We start from the raw sequence: 15,717 nt of genomic DNA on the forward strand, positions 1-15,717 counted from the left end.
GATGGTTCTGACCGTTTCCTAAGATTTTTCTCACGAATAAGTTCTATCAATTAAAAGCGGACCACAGTAAACATTTTTGCACCGGCCAATTTCCAATTGAGGGTGCATGCGAAACTTACAGTAGGCCCCGCCACCATGACCATCGTCCTAATGATGGTGATCAAAAGGATGAAGAAGTGCGCTCATCGTGAATGACTATGGTGAGTGTTCCTGACATGATGCAGCTTTATTCGCTCTTGCATCCACGCCGCATGTGTGTGCCCTCTGCTGAGCCCTCTGCTGAGGCGCTAGTAAATACACGCGTAAATTCATTGCAGCGAAAATAACACCTCGTTGGCAGAGAACACTGCAAAGAAAGCTCTGTAACTAAAATTTTAATAATTCATATTTATGGATAATTTGAACTGTGCGATTTGGTCCGTATAAATCTCCATAGAAGTTTATGAAGAAATAAGCCCGTTAATTCGAACGCAAGTAGGTTCTGCGACGGGTACGCGCCACCGCGCCGTAACCTTGGCGCCTGTCCCATGGACAGAGAAATGCACCCCTTGCCTGCACACGAGGCCGCGTAGAACGGAGAAGACAGTGTATGGTAAAACAAATCTAAGTGTCACATGACAGAAGTTTTGGAATACGCCTTGTTTGCGAACTACGTCGATGAGGACGCGAGTACAGTGGTAAGTGTGTTGCGCTGACAGACGAGCGCATCATATTTCAAGACAGAAGCACAGAACATCTCACTGCTAATGGTGGCAACAAGGACGAAAACGAAGCATAAAGTGCAGCACCCACTCCGAATTCATGGCTGGGTGGAATGTCGCCCGTCTCTTCTTAAGTTTTCAAGAAGGCGATGAGGAGGCTTTCCTCTACATACCTTTGTCAGCGCAAAAAGTGGTGACTAAATCACGTGATTTTCAAGCACCAAAATGTTGACCTGCCCTACGGCTTCCCTGTTGCAGTGTAGTGTTGTTATTGTTGGCTTTCATTATTTCGAACTTTCATTATTTCCAACTAAAATGGCGGTGCCCTTGCGGTTCGAATTAAGAAGATTTTACGTATCAGATTCAGGATAAGGAGGTGAACAAGGTTAGTAGAACCGCGCTCTGCATGCGGTAACTGAAACGCTAATTTAATAGGTATTCAATAATGCACAATTTAGCGCTGCCGCTTTGGAACGTGCCGCGAAACATCTCTATAGCATACGCGTATTCCACGAACAGGCATCGCTTGCCATCTTCCAAGCAGAAATAAAGCCCTACAGGTTGCTTCTTTACCTTGTCACGCCTGAAAACGGATTAGATAAACAATCCACGCCTGCAACGCATTTTATGGCGCTTTGTAGGAAACTGGTATATACATCAGTGCATTATCTTTTTCGTGCTAGCCATGACTTTGATCAAGAGCCAGATACCCCCAAAAGTTGTCCCCACCATTCTTGTGCTGACGTGTATGGGCCTGGCTTGGTTTATCATCTCTGGGGACCCATACCGCAATTTCTGGTACAGTGTCTGGACCTCGAGCACGAAAAAGTCTCCACTGATGCCCAACCGGCGGCTTAGACTTTCATCGCCCAACAAGTAAGCTTGATGATAGCGTCCTTTAGAGCACACTTACCAGCAAATGATCTTGACAAACTATCTGCTTTCATATGATCACGTACCTTGATATGGCAGGCTAAAACCATCGGCGCACGCCAGAGGCATTCCGCTTGTGCCAGAGAGAGAGAGAGAGAGAGAGAATGCTCTTTAATTTGAACTGGTGAGGTCAGCCCTGCAAGGGACAAGGCTTGCTACGCCAGATGAGGGTGACTACGATGATGAGTGGTGACTATTCGACATTACGGGTACACCAGGAAGAAGACAAACAAGAAGCGTTGAAAAAGAGAAACAATAGAATGCTTCCAGAGGAGTCCGGACATAAAAATACAATTGAAAAGAAAATAGTTAATGTAAACGCCGAACCAAAAGGAAAAGTCATCGACACAAAAAAACAGTAACAACATCAACCCGAGAAAAATAAATAGATGAACCCCACAGTGCGAAAGAGTAGACATTGTGACACACTTGCTCTGTCTATGATCTAGACAGATTTGCCCACTTCAGAATATCGTAGAAACCGGAGCAGAACTTTTGTACCCAAGGTAATGTCAGCACAATTGGCCCAGGCCCCAAGGAAATGACAAATTTTGAAAGTGCCTCCATGACGTACACGATAGAGGGGATATATCACTGGGCCTACTATTCGCATGCTATACTCGGGTACAACTTAAGAATGGCAACAACAGTGCTTTATCACTGCAGCCGGATGTTCCTCCGCGAAGCGCAAGTAGGGCGTTACTGGGAATATTGTGATCATAGCACGAGCCGTTTCCGTGATTTTTTTTACTTAATACGCTTATAAACTATGCAGCGACGACAAACAAGCTGCGCTAAAAAAAAAGCAGACGATATCACGCATTTATAGCAATCTCCTTTGAAGACGACCGCGCCCATTGACACCTGTCTCCGCCGCTTAGGCGGAGTGATATCGTACATGAGCTATTGCCATTGTTAACTGGTTCCCGAGTATACTCTGTTGGTTATCTGATGTTTTAAAATGTTTAAGTAACCTGCTATAGTTAAATTTTATAATGCGACTGAACTCTTGCACTGTGGCCTCTTCATACTTTGCAGTGTAGGCCGCCACTTACAACTTTTCCCGCGTTCACACCTTTTCCCCATAAAGGCCATTCAATGCGCGGCCATTACTCACGCTTCCTTCCATGATCCATCTACACAATAACATTACACAACGAGCTGTGTATTATAGGAAGTAGGCTGTGTTCAATGCAGCTTCTTGGATCCCGAAAAATATGATACAGTACAGGTTTTCAAATAGATTCTAGTAGTGTCAATTTAATATTTTACGAGTACCCTGGTACTTCATGTATTCCACAGTGTGACGTTTAGTGCGCAACCATGTGAAAAAGAAAGCAGTTGTACGCTACACCGGCGCAAGCAGGCAGCACCAGCATTATAGTCAATGAGAGCTCGCTTCTGGGCTAGTTGGTACATTATTTCTTGCAAAAACACTGCGCTAAATTTAAACTACGAAGACGAAGGACGGCGGAACACACGATACACACTTACGAAAGCGCAACGTAAGTGTGCATCGTGTGTTCCGCCGTCCTTCGTCTTCGTAATTTCAATTTAGCGCAGTGTTTTTGCAAGAAATAAAGCACCAACATTCTTCAACTGCGGCGAGCATCCGCAGACAATTATTTGCGCTGCCTGTGCGTTTCGCGGGATCGAGGCAGCCGTTTTTAACACAACGCATTTCCTATAACAAACAGTTCCTGCAGCAATTAATGGTGGGATTGATTCGGTCAGCTCTCTTTGCCGAAAGCGTCACTTTTTTTTCGCGGGATTCAGGCAGCGGTTTTTAGCGCAACATAGTTCCTATAACAAACAGTTCCTGCAGCAATTAATGGTGGGTTTCACTGTCTCTGCCAAATGTGTCGCTTTAGTTTACGTTTCAGTAGTATCACGCCGAGTTGAGTGAAGTAGCAAACAGGAACGTTTTTATAAAACACAGGAAGTGGATCTTCAAGCAGTTCGGACACTAAAAGTATAGTGATTGCTACCGCAAATCCCATTTAGAACATCAATTCCGTAAAAAAATAACATAGTGCGAGCTGCGGTGATAACGTGAGTGTAAAACATGCAAGCGGATGTGCGTTGCAGATTATTTCACAGATAGATTCCATATCGTTGTTCACGTGTACAGAAATGTGCACGCCAATGTGTTTATTGTCGAAACTCAGATGCATCATGCAGTATCCCCGCAGCTTTCAAGCGAGACTACTTGTGGCATTGACTTTGGCTGCTCTGCTATCTGGCCCTGGGATTTACCGTGGTTACGAAAGCAGCAAAAAACGTAAACGGCTTCCAATGGGAGATTTTTAACATTACTCTGGAATTCAGTGAAAGGCGCCGTCACCCTACTTAGATGTACTAATCAACTCAACTCTTTACTGGAATTCCTAAATGCACGGTTTTAGCATGTCATGGGTCTTAATGGCATGGCTTATAATATGCGAGAACTACGGAAATGCGGGTGTGTGTGCCTCTAAGGCCACATAAAAGAACATTAGGTCTTGGTGCTTTGTCAGTAGCCAGTCGATTTTGATGTTGGCAGGGGAATCGTACAGTGCGTGCTAGCTATACATGTTCATGTATCTTGAGCCGCACAAAAACAAGATATGTCAACACGCGTTCGTCGATGGGAAGCCAGTAGATAACCTTACACTTGTTTTAAGGAGCAACAAAAATGGCAAAATACTCTACTTCATGTGTGGCTATGTGATAATAGTGCCCGAACAATGCCCAAATGCTGGATTTTATCTGTATTCATCAAATGTGAAAGGCCTGTCGCAAACACGACGATCCATGCATGCGCAACGACTCCGAGTTCCACAAGCTGCGGACAAGCAGATCGCAGTCTCAGATTTTTTGACAGAGCATGCATTAGTTTTAAATCCCGGCAGCCGCTTTTTTCACAACCAAAAAAACGCAATACAAGCCATTCTCTTCTGTCCAGGAGAGACGGATCGCATGTTTTCGGAATTGCAGCAGCCGAATACCAAACTTTCGTCCTACAGCATGGCGGCATTCGTACTTAAAATTTCCGCTGAACGGCTAAGAGAAACCAGAAGCGTACCTGGAGTACAGTGGCGACGTTACCAGGCCATGTGTAATCAGGGAAGGCCAAAAGAAATAACCCGCCTGTTGTCTCCGAGGGGCATAGTGGGGAAAATTGGCATTGTGAAGTCATTCTCATAGGCCGATCAAGGCTTTCGTTGGAAACAGTTCAGATATTGTACGTTCAACACGGAAGGCTCATATTTTTCATAAATACTCCCAATTATTTGTTTCATCAGTTGATCGTGCTTGAGCGAAACTTTGACAAATGTTTATGGACCCTTTAAGACTTATTGCTGTCGCATAGATCGCTGCAAGGCTTGAGCTCAAGACAAAGTACCGCGAAGTCTGATAGTGCACTTCTGCCCTGCAGCTCAGGGGAAGCACCTTCAACCGCAACTACCATGTTGATTGGGCCTCCTTCAGGTCGGAAGTTCTTCAATACAACGAGAGTGGCTGGTAGGAAATGTTTTTATTTTTCTTTATTTTACATTAGTTGCTAATCACAAGCGGGCGCTTCTTCTTTTAATAGTTCTGGGGGGGGGGGGGGGCATGGTTGAAAGTTGAACAAAAGGGACGGAATTCTTAAATTCCTGCACATTTCGTAAAAGGAGAATTTCTATCAGAATCGTATATAAAACAGAATTCGAACGCTGCACTTCTTGTTGCTGCTTTCATCCATTTTCGAAATGCAAACATAGATAAACCACAAAATTTAATTCGCCATTTCTGGTTGAACAGCATTTGCACCATTTCCCCCATAGTTTCGATTCATGCTGTGGCTTTCAGTGAGGGCACTGCACGCGTCACAAAAAAATCGGCCTTTGTAAATCTATGACAGGATAACCCCGCATGCAGTGCATGAGCTCTACTGGCACCTCTCCTCCTACTTCAACACATTTTTTACGACACGCAAAACACACCACACACCAGACTGCAACAGTGCGAGGGCTCTTGCACTTTGACAAATTTCCAAACAGGACTAAGACTTCAGTTTCTTGCTGAAAATATTTGATCAGTACATAACTACCGCACATAAAATCTCCGTGAAAAATTCAGCAATCTTGAACTATACATTTCAACAGCAGAGCTGTTGTACAAGACGTAAGTTATGCCGAGCGCTCGTGAGCGCGTGCCTGGCGGCGACCACCATGAGTCCTCGGCACGCGCAGTGGCTTTAGCAAAAAACGAAAAAATGTGGTTAATCCCTATTTTATAGGAATCGGTAAAACACGAAAGTGAAAGGTGCCTTCACAAGAGCAGTTGAATGTTAAAGGAACCTCCTTCATGTGCGAAGGGTTCGCGAGCCTGACCCCGCCAAATGAAGTGACGCCGACACGCAAGAAACAAACAAAAACCGGTTCATTCCGGGACAACAAAACCAAAAATGACATGCACAGAACCAACAGCTTGAAACACAACGGCGATTGGAACAACGCCACAGCGGAGGATGCCTCAATTCACGCGCGTCCCCCGTACACGAAGACGCTGGCATCGAGGCCCCAACTGTCGGTCTCCTTAGTGTCACTATGCGCTACTTCGCTTCGCCTCTCCTAGACGGCAGCACCATGTGATTGAGTCTTGCGGCGAGAGGCGAGAATTCGTGGGCTTGAATCCTGGAGCCGCAGCGTCAATTGCACTTTTTCTGGCGATGTCACTTTCGTGACGGATATTATTTGAGTGAGATCCTGGTGTACCCGGGCATAAAACACTTTCGTGTTAAAAACAAAACAAAAACAACTTCAGAGCTGTCTTCAAAGCGATGTGGTGGTTGGCATGGGGAACACGACGATATCGATGTATATGTCAATCACTATAGCACAGTAGAAAGACGACGGAACATGCACATAAACAATTTCTAACTTGTACAAATGCGTGGTGATTTGCCCTTCAGTGCTAACGTAGAAAGAAACAGCTTTTCTATGGTTCAAGCCTTACACGACTTAGCGCAAGCTTCGCCTGTTGAGCAGGTAGGAGCCTTTAATGCTGAGGATGACTTTGCGTCCACCACTCGCCCCAAAGAAGACGACAACGTCTTCGACGCATACAGGACTACGGTTACTAGCACCACAACTATGGAAATAAACAATGACGCTGAAACTTAACTACGTGTCCGGCAATACGGACCTACAACAGCTTCGCCATTCAAGAATTGCACGTGAGTGCAAGCTTCCCTGAATTTTTTAATGGCTGTGTTATGCTACATCCAGCAACATTTTTATGTTGCGCAGCAAAAATATGCATATTCAAGTGTTTAACACCTGAAGCCGTGTTATACAAAATATCCCGCCTGTAAGACGATACTGCGGGCATGCCTTTTAAAGGACCCCTGCAACGCTGTTGTTCGAGGTACTTTTCGGAATTTACGTCTGTTCTTCGTGTCATGCAGAGATGGACGCACAAAGAATGATTAAAATCTGTGGAGAAATGAAAGAGTTATTTGTTTGTAGGCGTTCATTAATAATAGTGCGGAAGCATTAGTTAACTATGTTGGTCCCAAATCCGGTGTCTATGGCCCACAAGATGCCCGACTGCTCAATAAATAACAAGGAGAGAAATGAATGCTAGAAATGACAGCGCATTGCTCAGAAAAACCCCCATAAATAAACTAAATGAATTGAAAACAACTATAAATACTTTTGCGCTGGATGGGATTTAAACCAGGGTCCACCGACCGGAGCCCATGAACCGCCACAGCTCCATAATCTTAGCAGACCAAACGTGAGCGTAGCAAACAGCCTGTGACCTTCGACTTAAGAACGTTTGTTAAAGAGATGTACGTCGTACATGTATGCAGAAACGTACAAACTTGTACGTTCCCATGGTCTCGCACTGCGTGGTTACCATTCCATTACGTTGAGGTCCTTGGAAGTTGGAGCCTGAAATAGGGAAAGCTTAAGTTGTTTTGTGGTCATGCAACGTGTTACCGTGGTAGTCCTTAAGCATGGCGGTGGTGCGAGACCGGTGATTTTCTCCAAATGTGTGCCAACTACTCATATCTGTATTGTAGAGAGAGATAAGCCTTTATTTGTCGAGCTGATGTTACGGGCCTCGCCTCTTTAAAGGCATCCCTAGTCCGGGATTCCTTGGCGTTGACTGGCTGTCCTTGCTCGGGTCGCCAGTTTATGTTGGGCATCCGGCTGTGTACGCGCCTGCCAAAGGAGCCCTCCGTTGCTCGGAAAATGGTTTGGAGAGTGGAAGCAAATCTACGGTGTGTTGGCACGCCAAAACTATATGGTAGAGCGTGCCAGCTGGAGACTGTAAACACGGAAGGAAGGTGGTTGGGGAAGATGAGGCGGAGGCGGGTGGAATAGGGGTAGGCGTTCGTCTGGTGTCGCCGCCAAGTTGTGGCTTCCTCCCGGGAGAGGCGCAGGTGTGGTGGTGGGAGGCTGCGGAGAGTTTGTCGCTAATGGGCGACATTAATATTTGCAAGGAACGCGTGCTTGCGATAAGAGGGGTGATTGCTGTTACGATTCGTTTTTCAGTTGTGAAGCCAATGCACCGATCATAGAGCCCTGTAAAAAATGGAAGGGTCTTCGTTCACTGAAGTTGCCCTAGCTTGGTTACGAATAGGCCACGCTGACGATGTGCAGTCATGACTAAATGAAATGCGAACACGAAAATACGAACCATGCAGAACACACAAATAGCGCCATTTCCTTCTATACGTGTCAACTTGATGCGTGACTTTGTTTCAGTAACCAAGTTCGGAAATGTGTCTTTCCAAAAATACCACTACCGGACCTTTATTTGATCTCCTAAATCTATATTCTTTGATTTTGCATGTTCTGGATTAAATTGTCGTGTTCGTGTTTCATTTGACCACGAGTGTACATTGATACTTGCTTAATGAATATTTGAGACACCCTTGTGCTGATAAACCTCATCCCGTTTCGCATCATAAATAGACGTGAAGAACTCGACAAAACACGTCGTAAACACTTTCCAGAACTGGACATACACAACACTTCCCTGCACTCATCCTACTTTTAGTTGCCTATGCCTTGTTTATAGTAAGCACAATTTCAGAGTTTTGACGAGGAATAAAATTTTAGAGCTTATTTCATTTAAAATCACTGCAGCCTTGTCCACCATCGATCTATTATCTTTTAAACCTTTTCATTTCACTCTTGCCTTCTTTGCGCTTGTTGCATTTGCATTTGTTCAATTTGAACAATTTTGCACTAGTGCCACCCCCTTAATTTGGGGCAGTTGGTTCATGCCAACAATTTCCAGCGCGGACATAGAAAGAAGGAAGGAAGAACGGCACACCACGAGCGCTGACATGGTAAATATATCTTTGGAAGATCAACATTTCGAAAAGTGGAGCCAGAATGTGGATGCATCAATACATCATAACGCTAAAGAATACATCATAACGCTAAAGAATACTCGGCTTTTTTATTTTCTTGAAACTATTGGATATGAAATAGCAGCCGTCACCATTCATCGCAAACTCCGATCAATTGATTAGCTTGACAAGTATGTAGACGAAATTATACCATCTATGGTTAAAACATTCCTGCTGACTGCCTGATTCGCACAAGCACCAGTGAATTACGGGTACATGCCTTAGTAACTGCGTGTTCCTGGCCTCACGGCGGACAGGCATCATCATCGATTTCAGCTGGTTGTGAAAGCAGATGTGCTTGGCGAGTGTTTAGTGCGATGCGAACGTCCCAACATTTGAATATACTAGTGATAATTATGTGAATGATTGATTGATTGTAGGGTTTAACGCGCCGACGCAACGCAGGCGATGAGGCGCGCCGTAGTGGAGGGCTCCGGATTAATTTTAACCACCTGGGGATCTTTATCGTGCGCCGAAATCTCGTACACACGGGCGTTTTTGCTTTTCGCCTCCATCAGAAAAGCGGCCGCCGCGGCCGGGAAACGAACCCGCGACCTCGTGCTCAGCAAATTATGTGAATGCTGATCCGCAGTGTTGTTGTTGAGTCAGTGCGTTATGAGTTGAGTTTCCGATTTCCTTAGCAGAGCTCGGTAGCCTTACTACCACCGCGAATTTCCGACGCATAGCTACGGATTGATTGATTATGGGGTCCAACGCGCGGAGCTATCGGTTATGCGGCCCGCCCTAGTGGAGAGCTCCGGAGTAATTTTGATTGCCTGGGGATCTTTAACGGGCACATAAATCGGGACACACGGGCGTTTTCGCTCTTGGCCTCCATCAGAAAAGCAGCCACCGCGGCCGGGGTGACACCCGTGTTCTTGGGCTCAGTAGCGCAACGCCTTAGCCACTGAACCACTGGCGACGAAGTTGCATGCGTACTGGTTCTACACCGTAGCACTTGACGAGTGCCGCATAGTCCTCACCATGAGCTAAAAGCGGCACTAATTGTTTCCAATGAGGATTCCTGCACCCGAATTTCCGACTGCCCATATAAGATGTCATGTTCTTTTACTCATCTTCTGTGGGCCTGCCCCCAAAATCCCTATCCCCGAGTCACCACAGCTGAGCAGCGGAGAGAAGCACTGGCATCCCACGACAGGGAGGTACAGAGCTCCCTGATCACAAGGGCCGCCTCGGTCGTCGTTGGGCTGATAACAACGACCACCAACTTCTCGCGCTAAAGACAAGCTAAGCATGATAAAGTTTTTTCTCTCTCCCTGGTCACTTGAGTTTGATACACGGTACCTAGCAGCCCGAAATTCTGTGACTACAAAGAACATCTCCCGCAGAAACTTCCTTGCAATAGAAGTGTTCTCTGAATTCAAATACCTTGCGTCATTCCCTTTCTTACCACCAGGCAAGGATGATCAGCACACGGAGAGGTTGTTGAGGCTCGAGGCGACGGCAGCAGGCATGCGGGACTTCTTGGTGCGCCACATAGGAGCCTCTGAGTGCTGGCCCAATTGTAGCCAAGAGGGCGCTATCCCGCTCAAGGTGCTTCAGTATCTATGGTATGCGCTCTAAAATTCCACCCCAATAAATGCTCTCTTTAACGCGCTGCAGTAAACGAACAGCCCAGTCGTTGTTAAGTTCGGAACACTTCAGGGGCCAGGCTTGTCGTCGTAGCTAACGCGTAACGCATAACGCGGCGCCACGCACCCAAACAGAGGATTTGAAAACATCACCTCTTCCCCTGGTCGATATCGAACCTAGGTTAAGGTGGCTAGAATGGGGAGGTGTGAGTACCGCGGCGCCTTCCTTCGGCCGCGCGTGACTCCCTTGCGCGCAGATGACACCAGGGAAAATGTGGCGCTGCCCGTCGAGGCGCGGTAGCCGCAGCCGGCCGCGCCGTTCTGCCCGCGCTCTCCCTGCGCTCGCCGTGGCCAGCCTCGTCGTGCGTCGTGGACTGTCTCGCGTCATTCTCCCGTTCGGGCATTTGTTCGGGGTGCGATGCTGTCGACAGCAAAGAAGACGACGGAGCAAACGGAGAAAACAAACTAACTTGCGCATTCAGCGTAACACGTTTGCATGCTAAAGCCGCGGCAGAAATTCGCTAGTCAATGGGTGATGTGCCGCAGATTGGCTGCCGAGACCATTCTACTGCCCTGAGCTTCACGCTATACGGTATTATTGCCTTATGAGGATACAGTTTCTACTTAAGGTGTGAACTAGCAAGGTAATGAGAATAAACTGAATGCAGTGAAACCTTACATGATGCAGGCTGAATTTTACAATTTTTTTTTTAATTCTTCACTTGTAAAAAAATTCCGGGAAGCTTGCATTCACGCGCAATACTTGAATGACGAAGGCTCTTGTAGTTGGGCATTGCCGGACGCATAGTTAGGTTTTTAGTATCATTGTTTAGTTGCATTGTTTGGGAGCTAGTAATCGTCGTCATAGGCATCGAAGATGCCGTGGTAGATGCAAAGTGGTAGATGCGAGTGGTAGATGCAAAGTCATCCTCAGCATTGTAGACTTCCACGTACCGTGCTCTTCTCATCAATTCTCGAGGCAGCGGTGGCGGGAACTTCCGCATTAGCGCTTAAGTTTTTTTTTTTTGTTTCTTTTTACATGGGCGGTAGGGCTTGACGACAGCGCTGTTTTTTTTTTTTTAACTAAAGCCACTTCCCGTGCCGAAGGCGCTCGGTGGTCGCCGCGAGGCACGCGCCCACAAGGGCTCGGCATTTTCTTGGTATCTATTTTCTGCTACGGCGAACTTACGGCGTGTACAACAGCTCCGCTGTTAATACTTTTCTTTTCCCCCAATAAATATACTTTTGTTCTCTCTTCACCTATAAATACTTTTTTGTTTCTTTATCACCTGTCAGTAGTTTGTTTTTCTTCACCTGAAAATAGCTTTTCCTACTTCATATCTTCTTTTAGTATCCTCACTATGAACATTTTTTTTTTCACCTGTTAATGCTTTTTTTTTTGTTCTTCACCTGCAAATAGTTCTTCCCCGGTGAATAGTTCTTGTTTTCTTTTCAGCGGTAAATGCTTTTTGTGTGTTTCTTATAACAGGTGCTAATGGGCACCTGTAAATATAGTTAAATTTGTATTTTCACATGTAAATAAACCGTTTTTTTTTCATTGTAAATAAACGATTTCATGACGAGACCAGATGTGTTGCTTCAATGTCTGCTATCATTTCTGATGTGAGCGGGATAACTGCATCCGGTCTAGCGGTTTGTTTAGGGTATCAGAAAGCGCGGTGTACTCCGAGACGCCTTCAATTATTGACAGCAGGCCCATGCGGTAGTGCCGATCTCGAGGACGGCGGCCGTATTTTGAGGGAAGCGAAATGCAAGGCGCCTCTGTACCGGGTGGTGTCCGTGCACATTATACAAGTCCAAGTTTTTTTTAATAGAAGCCGGAGCCACTTCACGTAATGTGCAAACGTGCTTTTGAAACTGCATGCATTGCGAACTGTTCCCGTAAAACTAAATTTCATGGGTGTAATGAAATGGGCTCATAAAATTTTTTTAGTGATAAATATTCTCCTTTACTCTTCCAGAAAGCTCGCCATACCGCAACGGGTTCGTTTCCCCCTTGATATGGTAGAAATGCAGCCGACGCGATGCCGTCGGCGCGCTCATTCCAGCTGCGCGCCTTACCGCGCCCTACCGCGCCTTGGTCAACAGCGCCGCCCGTGGCATCTGCGCGCTTTGGAGTCACGTTTCCGCCGCCGGTACTCACACCTCCCCATTCTAGCCACCTTACCTAGGTCCCTCGCGTCACGATGCCGATGTCAATCCCATTGCGCCACAGGGTACGCTTTACTCGTATGCAAAGTATTGGGGGTGATCTTAGCGCTGCCGGTGATAGGCGGGAAATAAGTACACAGTAGTATAAAAAGAAAATCATAATTATTGCTTTAATTACACTAAATTGATGAAAACTACACCCAGTGTCTCTTTAGAGGCTTTATGCTGATGATGATGATGTTTAGCGGCTTCCCCTTTGTAACGGCGTGCCGTTGCACAGCGACCTCAGTCGCAACGCCACCGTACAATCACCTCGCAACCTTTTCTTTCAAACATGCACCTCGCTATTGAAATAAAACCACCCTTTACGAAATGATGATGATAATGATGATTAGAGGCCCTCCCTTTGTATCGGGACGTCGGTTGTTACCAATTGACTTGTCAGTGTTATTCTACTTATTTGTCCTACCCTTAACTAACCTAATGGGTTAGCCTCCCTCCCCCGGTTTTAAACACCCATCGATTTCCCCCCTTCCTGCTCTTGTACACCTGCTTAACCCCCCCTCTCCTGTTCTATATTCTATTTCGGTATATTACTCATCCTACGTACCACTCTCTTACCTACTTTTCTTCCACCAACACTCCAGCCGCTTCTTCGTCACCTCTTTGGCCCTGAAGTTGAGGCTCCCCCTCAACCAAATCCCAAAGCGTCCCTCAACGTCGTTTCCCCATCGTCCCGCCGCGGTCGTATCTCTGTGCAATCTATGACGATATGCTTGCTCTACGGTCTCCCGATCCCTGCCGCAGCATACACAAGTTTCGTCCTGTTGCCTGTAGTGAGCCGTGTATTCCCGTGTTCTCAGACACCCCGCCCGTGCTTGAAAGAGCAATGCACTGCCTCGCGTATTGCCATGATGATGATGATCAAGCTAAGCGGCTTCCCCTTTGCAACGGGGTGGCGTTGCACAGCGAACTTAATCGTAACGCCACCTCGCCAAAAAAAGAAAAAAAAAACTATTAAATTTTTGTGCTAGTCTGACTTCTTTGTTCTCATATCTTTCCAGATTGTTCCCTGCTCTTTTCCCACCAACATTCTAACCTTCTTTAACTAACCTCTACTGCTCTCCAATTCACTTTTCCATTAACCTTAAAGCCATGAGCCTCCGGCAGCTGTACGGCTCCCTCACTGAGGACTGGACGGACACCTTTGCACTCCGCCACAATATGTCGCACGGTTTTTGGCTCCCTGCCGCAGCCTGCGCAGTTCTCACTGTACCGGTTCGCGGATAGGCGTTTTTGTCCGCGGGGCTGCGGTGCCCTCTCGTGAATAATTGCGGCATCAACGCCAGGTTGGTACTGAAACTAGTCAAGAGAGGACGCCACTGCCCTTCCAGCGAATCTTTGCGGCACACTTCACAGCATTCACGTCCACTGGAACTGCTTTAATTTTTTGAAAGACGTTTATGTTTGTATTGAAGAATGACGTAAAAATCATTTGTGTGGAACGTTACTTTTGCTGAAGCCTGAAACTCTTAGGTGCTTGTCGTGCCCCGCGCTCTGGGAATTGTCTGATAAATATGACGTAGTAGCCCAACAGCAAAGCTTCCAACCAGCGTGAAGTTTTAACCAGTTTTTTTTCATAAACCATGAAGTTGCCAACACAGATAGTTTTTCGGCGCGCATCTTCAGTGTTTTGTAGCCGGATTTGACTATTTTGGTCTAATTTTTGTCGTAGAACTCTCTACCGACGTTCTTTTTCTGATGCATTGGTTTCACTTTCTAGGGTTATGGACGACAGAATTAAAGTAATAAAGGCTGCTGATAAAATTGCACGAAGAAGTGTTACGCAACTGCAAACGCTGCACAACTTTTTTCAAGAATCAATCGACCGTCTGCAGGTAGGCAACAAAAAAAAACTGAATAACATGATTTTACAGCGAAAGCTCTAATAGGCTTTATCTGTCAAGGTCATTCGTGGCGTCGCAAGTGACCTGCCCCCGGAGCGTAAGCTGAGGCTTTCATTCTTATCACCTCGCCAGCTTGTTTTTGGATGTTCGAAGGGGTTAATAAAAGAGCAAACATTAATCGTTCGACATCTGGACGGGCTTGTGATATAGCGAGAAACTTATGTGACACAGACCTGAGAATGTGAATTCAGGTCATCATTATCGTCAGAGCTCCTTAAAGGGGCCATGAAGACAAAACACACGTTTGGTTTATTCGAAAGATTGCATCGTTAAATCATACTGACAACACATTTAACACACACTGCGCTTTAATAAGCTGTATAATTAGGAAAAAAGGGAATGACCATGCGACCCACTCGCTCATTTCCCACTAGAGAACATATGATGTCATACCAGCAAGCTCTGCGATTGGCGGACGCCGGCGAAAGCAAACGCGAATTAGGCAAATCTTATAATCTTGCCGAACGAGCTATTTGAGCTTAAATTTAGGGCACATTTTTTTAATAGCAGTTAAGAATGGGAGGATAAACAGTGGAAGTTACGAAAACACAAGTAAGCATAGAAGTACCGATGCGTACTGCTCTTGGTACTGCGCACACTCGTTCAGACGCACAGGACTGCGCGGCTTTGGGATTGTCTCAGACGACACTGGCTGATTGACGCAAGCAATGGTGTCTTATGTGACCATATTAGTCGAGCGTACACTATGGGCAGTTTCACGAAACGATTATTTTCTCCCTGAACAAAAACAAGCCAGGTTTAAATACGGTCAAAAACAAAACAAAGGCAGAAAACGGCTTGCTGCGCTATGGTGGCTCCATCTAGGTTCACTAACGGTAAACAAGGCTTCCCAATCGACTGCAGAGCAGTCGGTCCCTGCGATGTCATTGCAGACCATGAAAACGCCCTTTTTAGGGAGAAAATAAAACTTTTATCTTGAATTAATTAATTTCCAA

General features: G+C 46.0%; 1 protein-coding gene across 1 annotated transcript in view; it reads left to right on the forward strand.

The window, feature by feature from the left end:
* The first annotated feature begins 1,386 nt into the window (after positions 1–1,386).
* Positions 1,387–15,717, forward strand: part of LOC144162233 (alpha-(1,6)-fucosyltransferase-like) — a 31,848-nt gene continuing 17,517 nt past the window's right edge. Inside the window, exons 1-2 of the mRNA XM_077692695.1 lie at positions 1,387–1,577; positions 10,380–10,518. Coding sequence (XP_077548821.1) covers positions 1,387–1,577; positions 10,380–10,518 — 330 coding nt within the window. The remainder of the gene's footprint in view (positions 1,578–10,379; positions 10,519–15,717) is intronic.

This window comes from Haemaphysalis longicornis, unplaced genomic scaffold, assembly GCF_048455015.1.
Source record: "Haemaphysalis longicornis isolate Haplotype H1 unplaced genomic scaffold, Haemaphysalis longicornis Haplotype H1 scaffold_12, whole genome shotgun sequence".
NCBI classification, from domain to species: Eukaryota; Metazoa; Arthropoda; class Arachnida; order Ixodida; family Ixodidae; genus Haemaphysalis; species Haemaphysalis longicornis.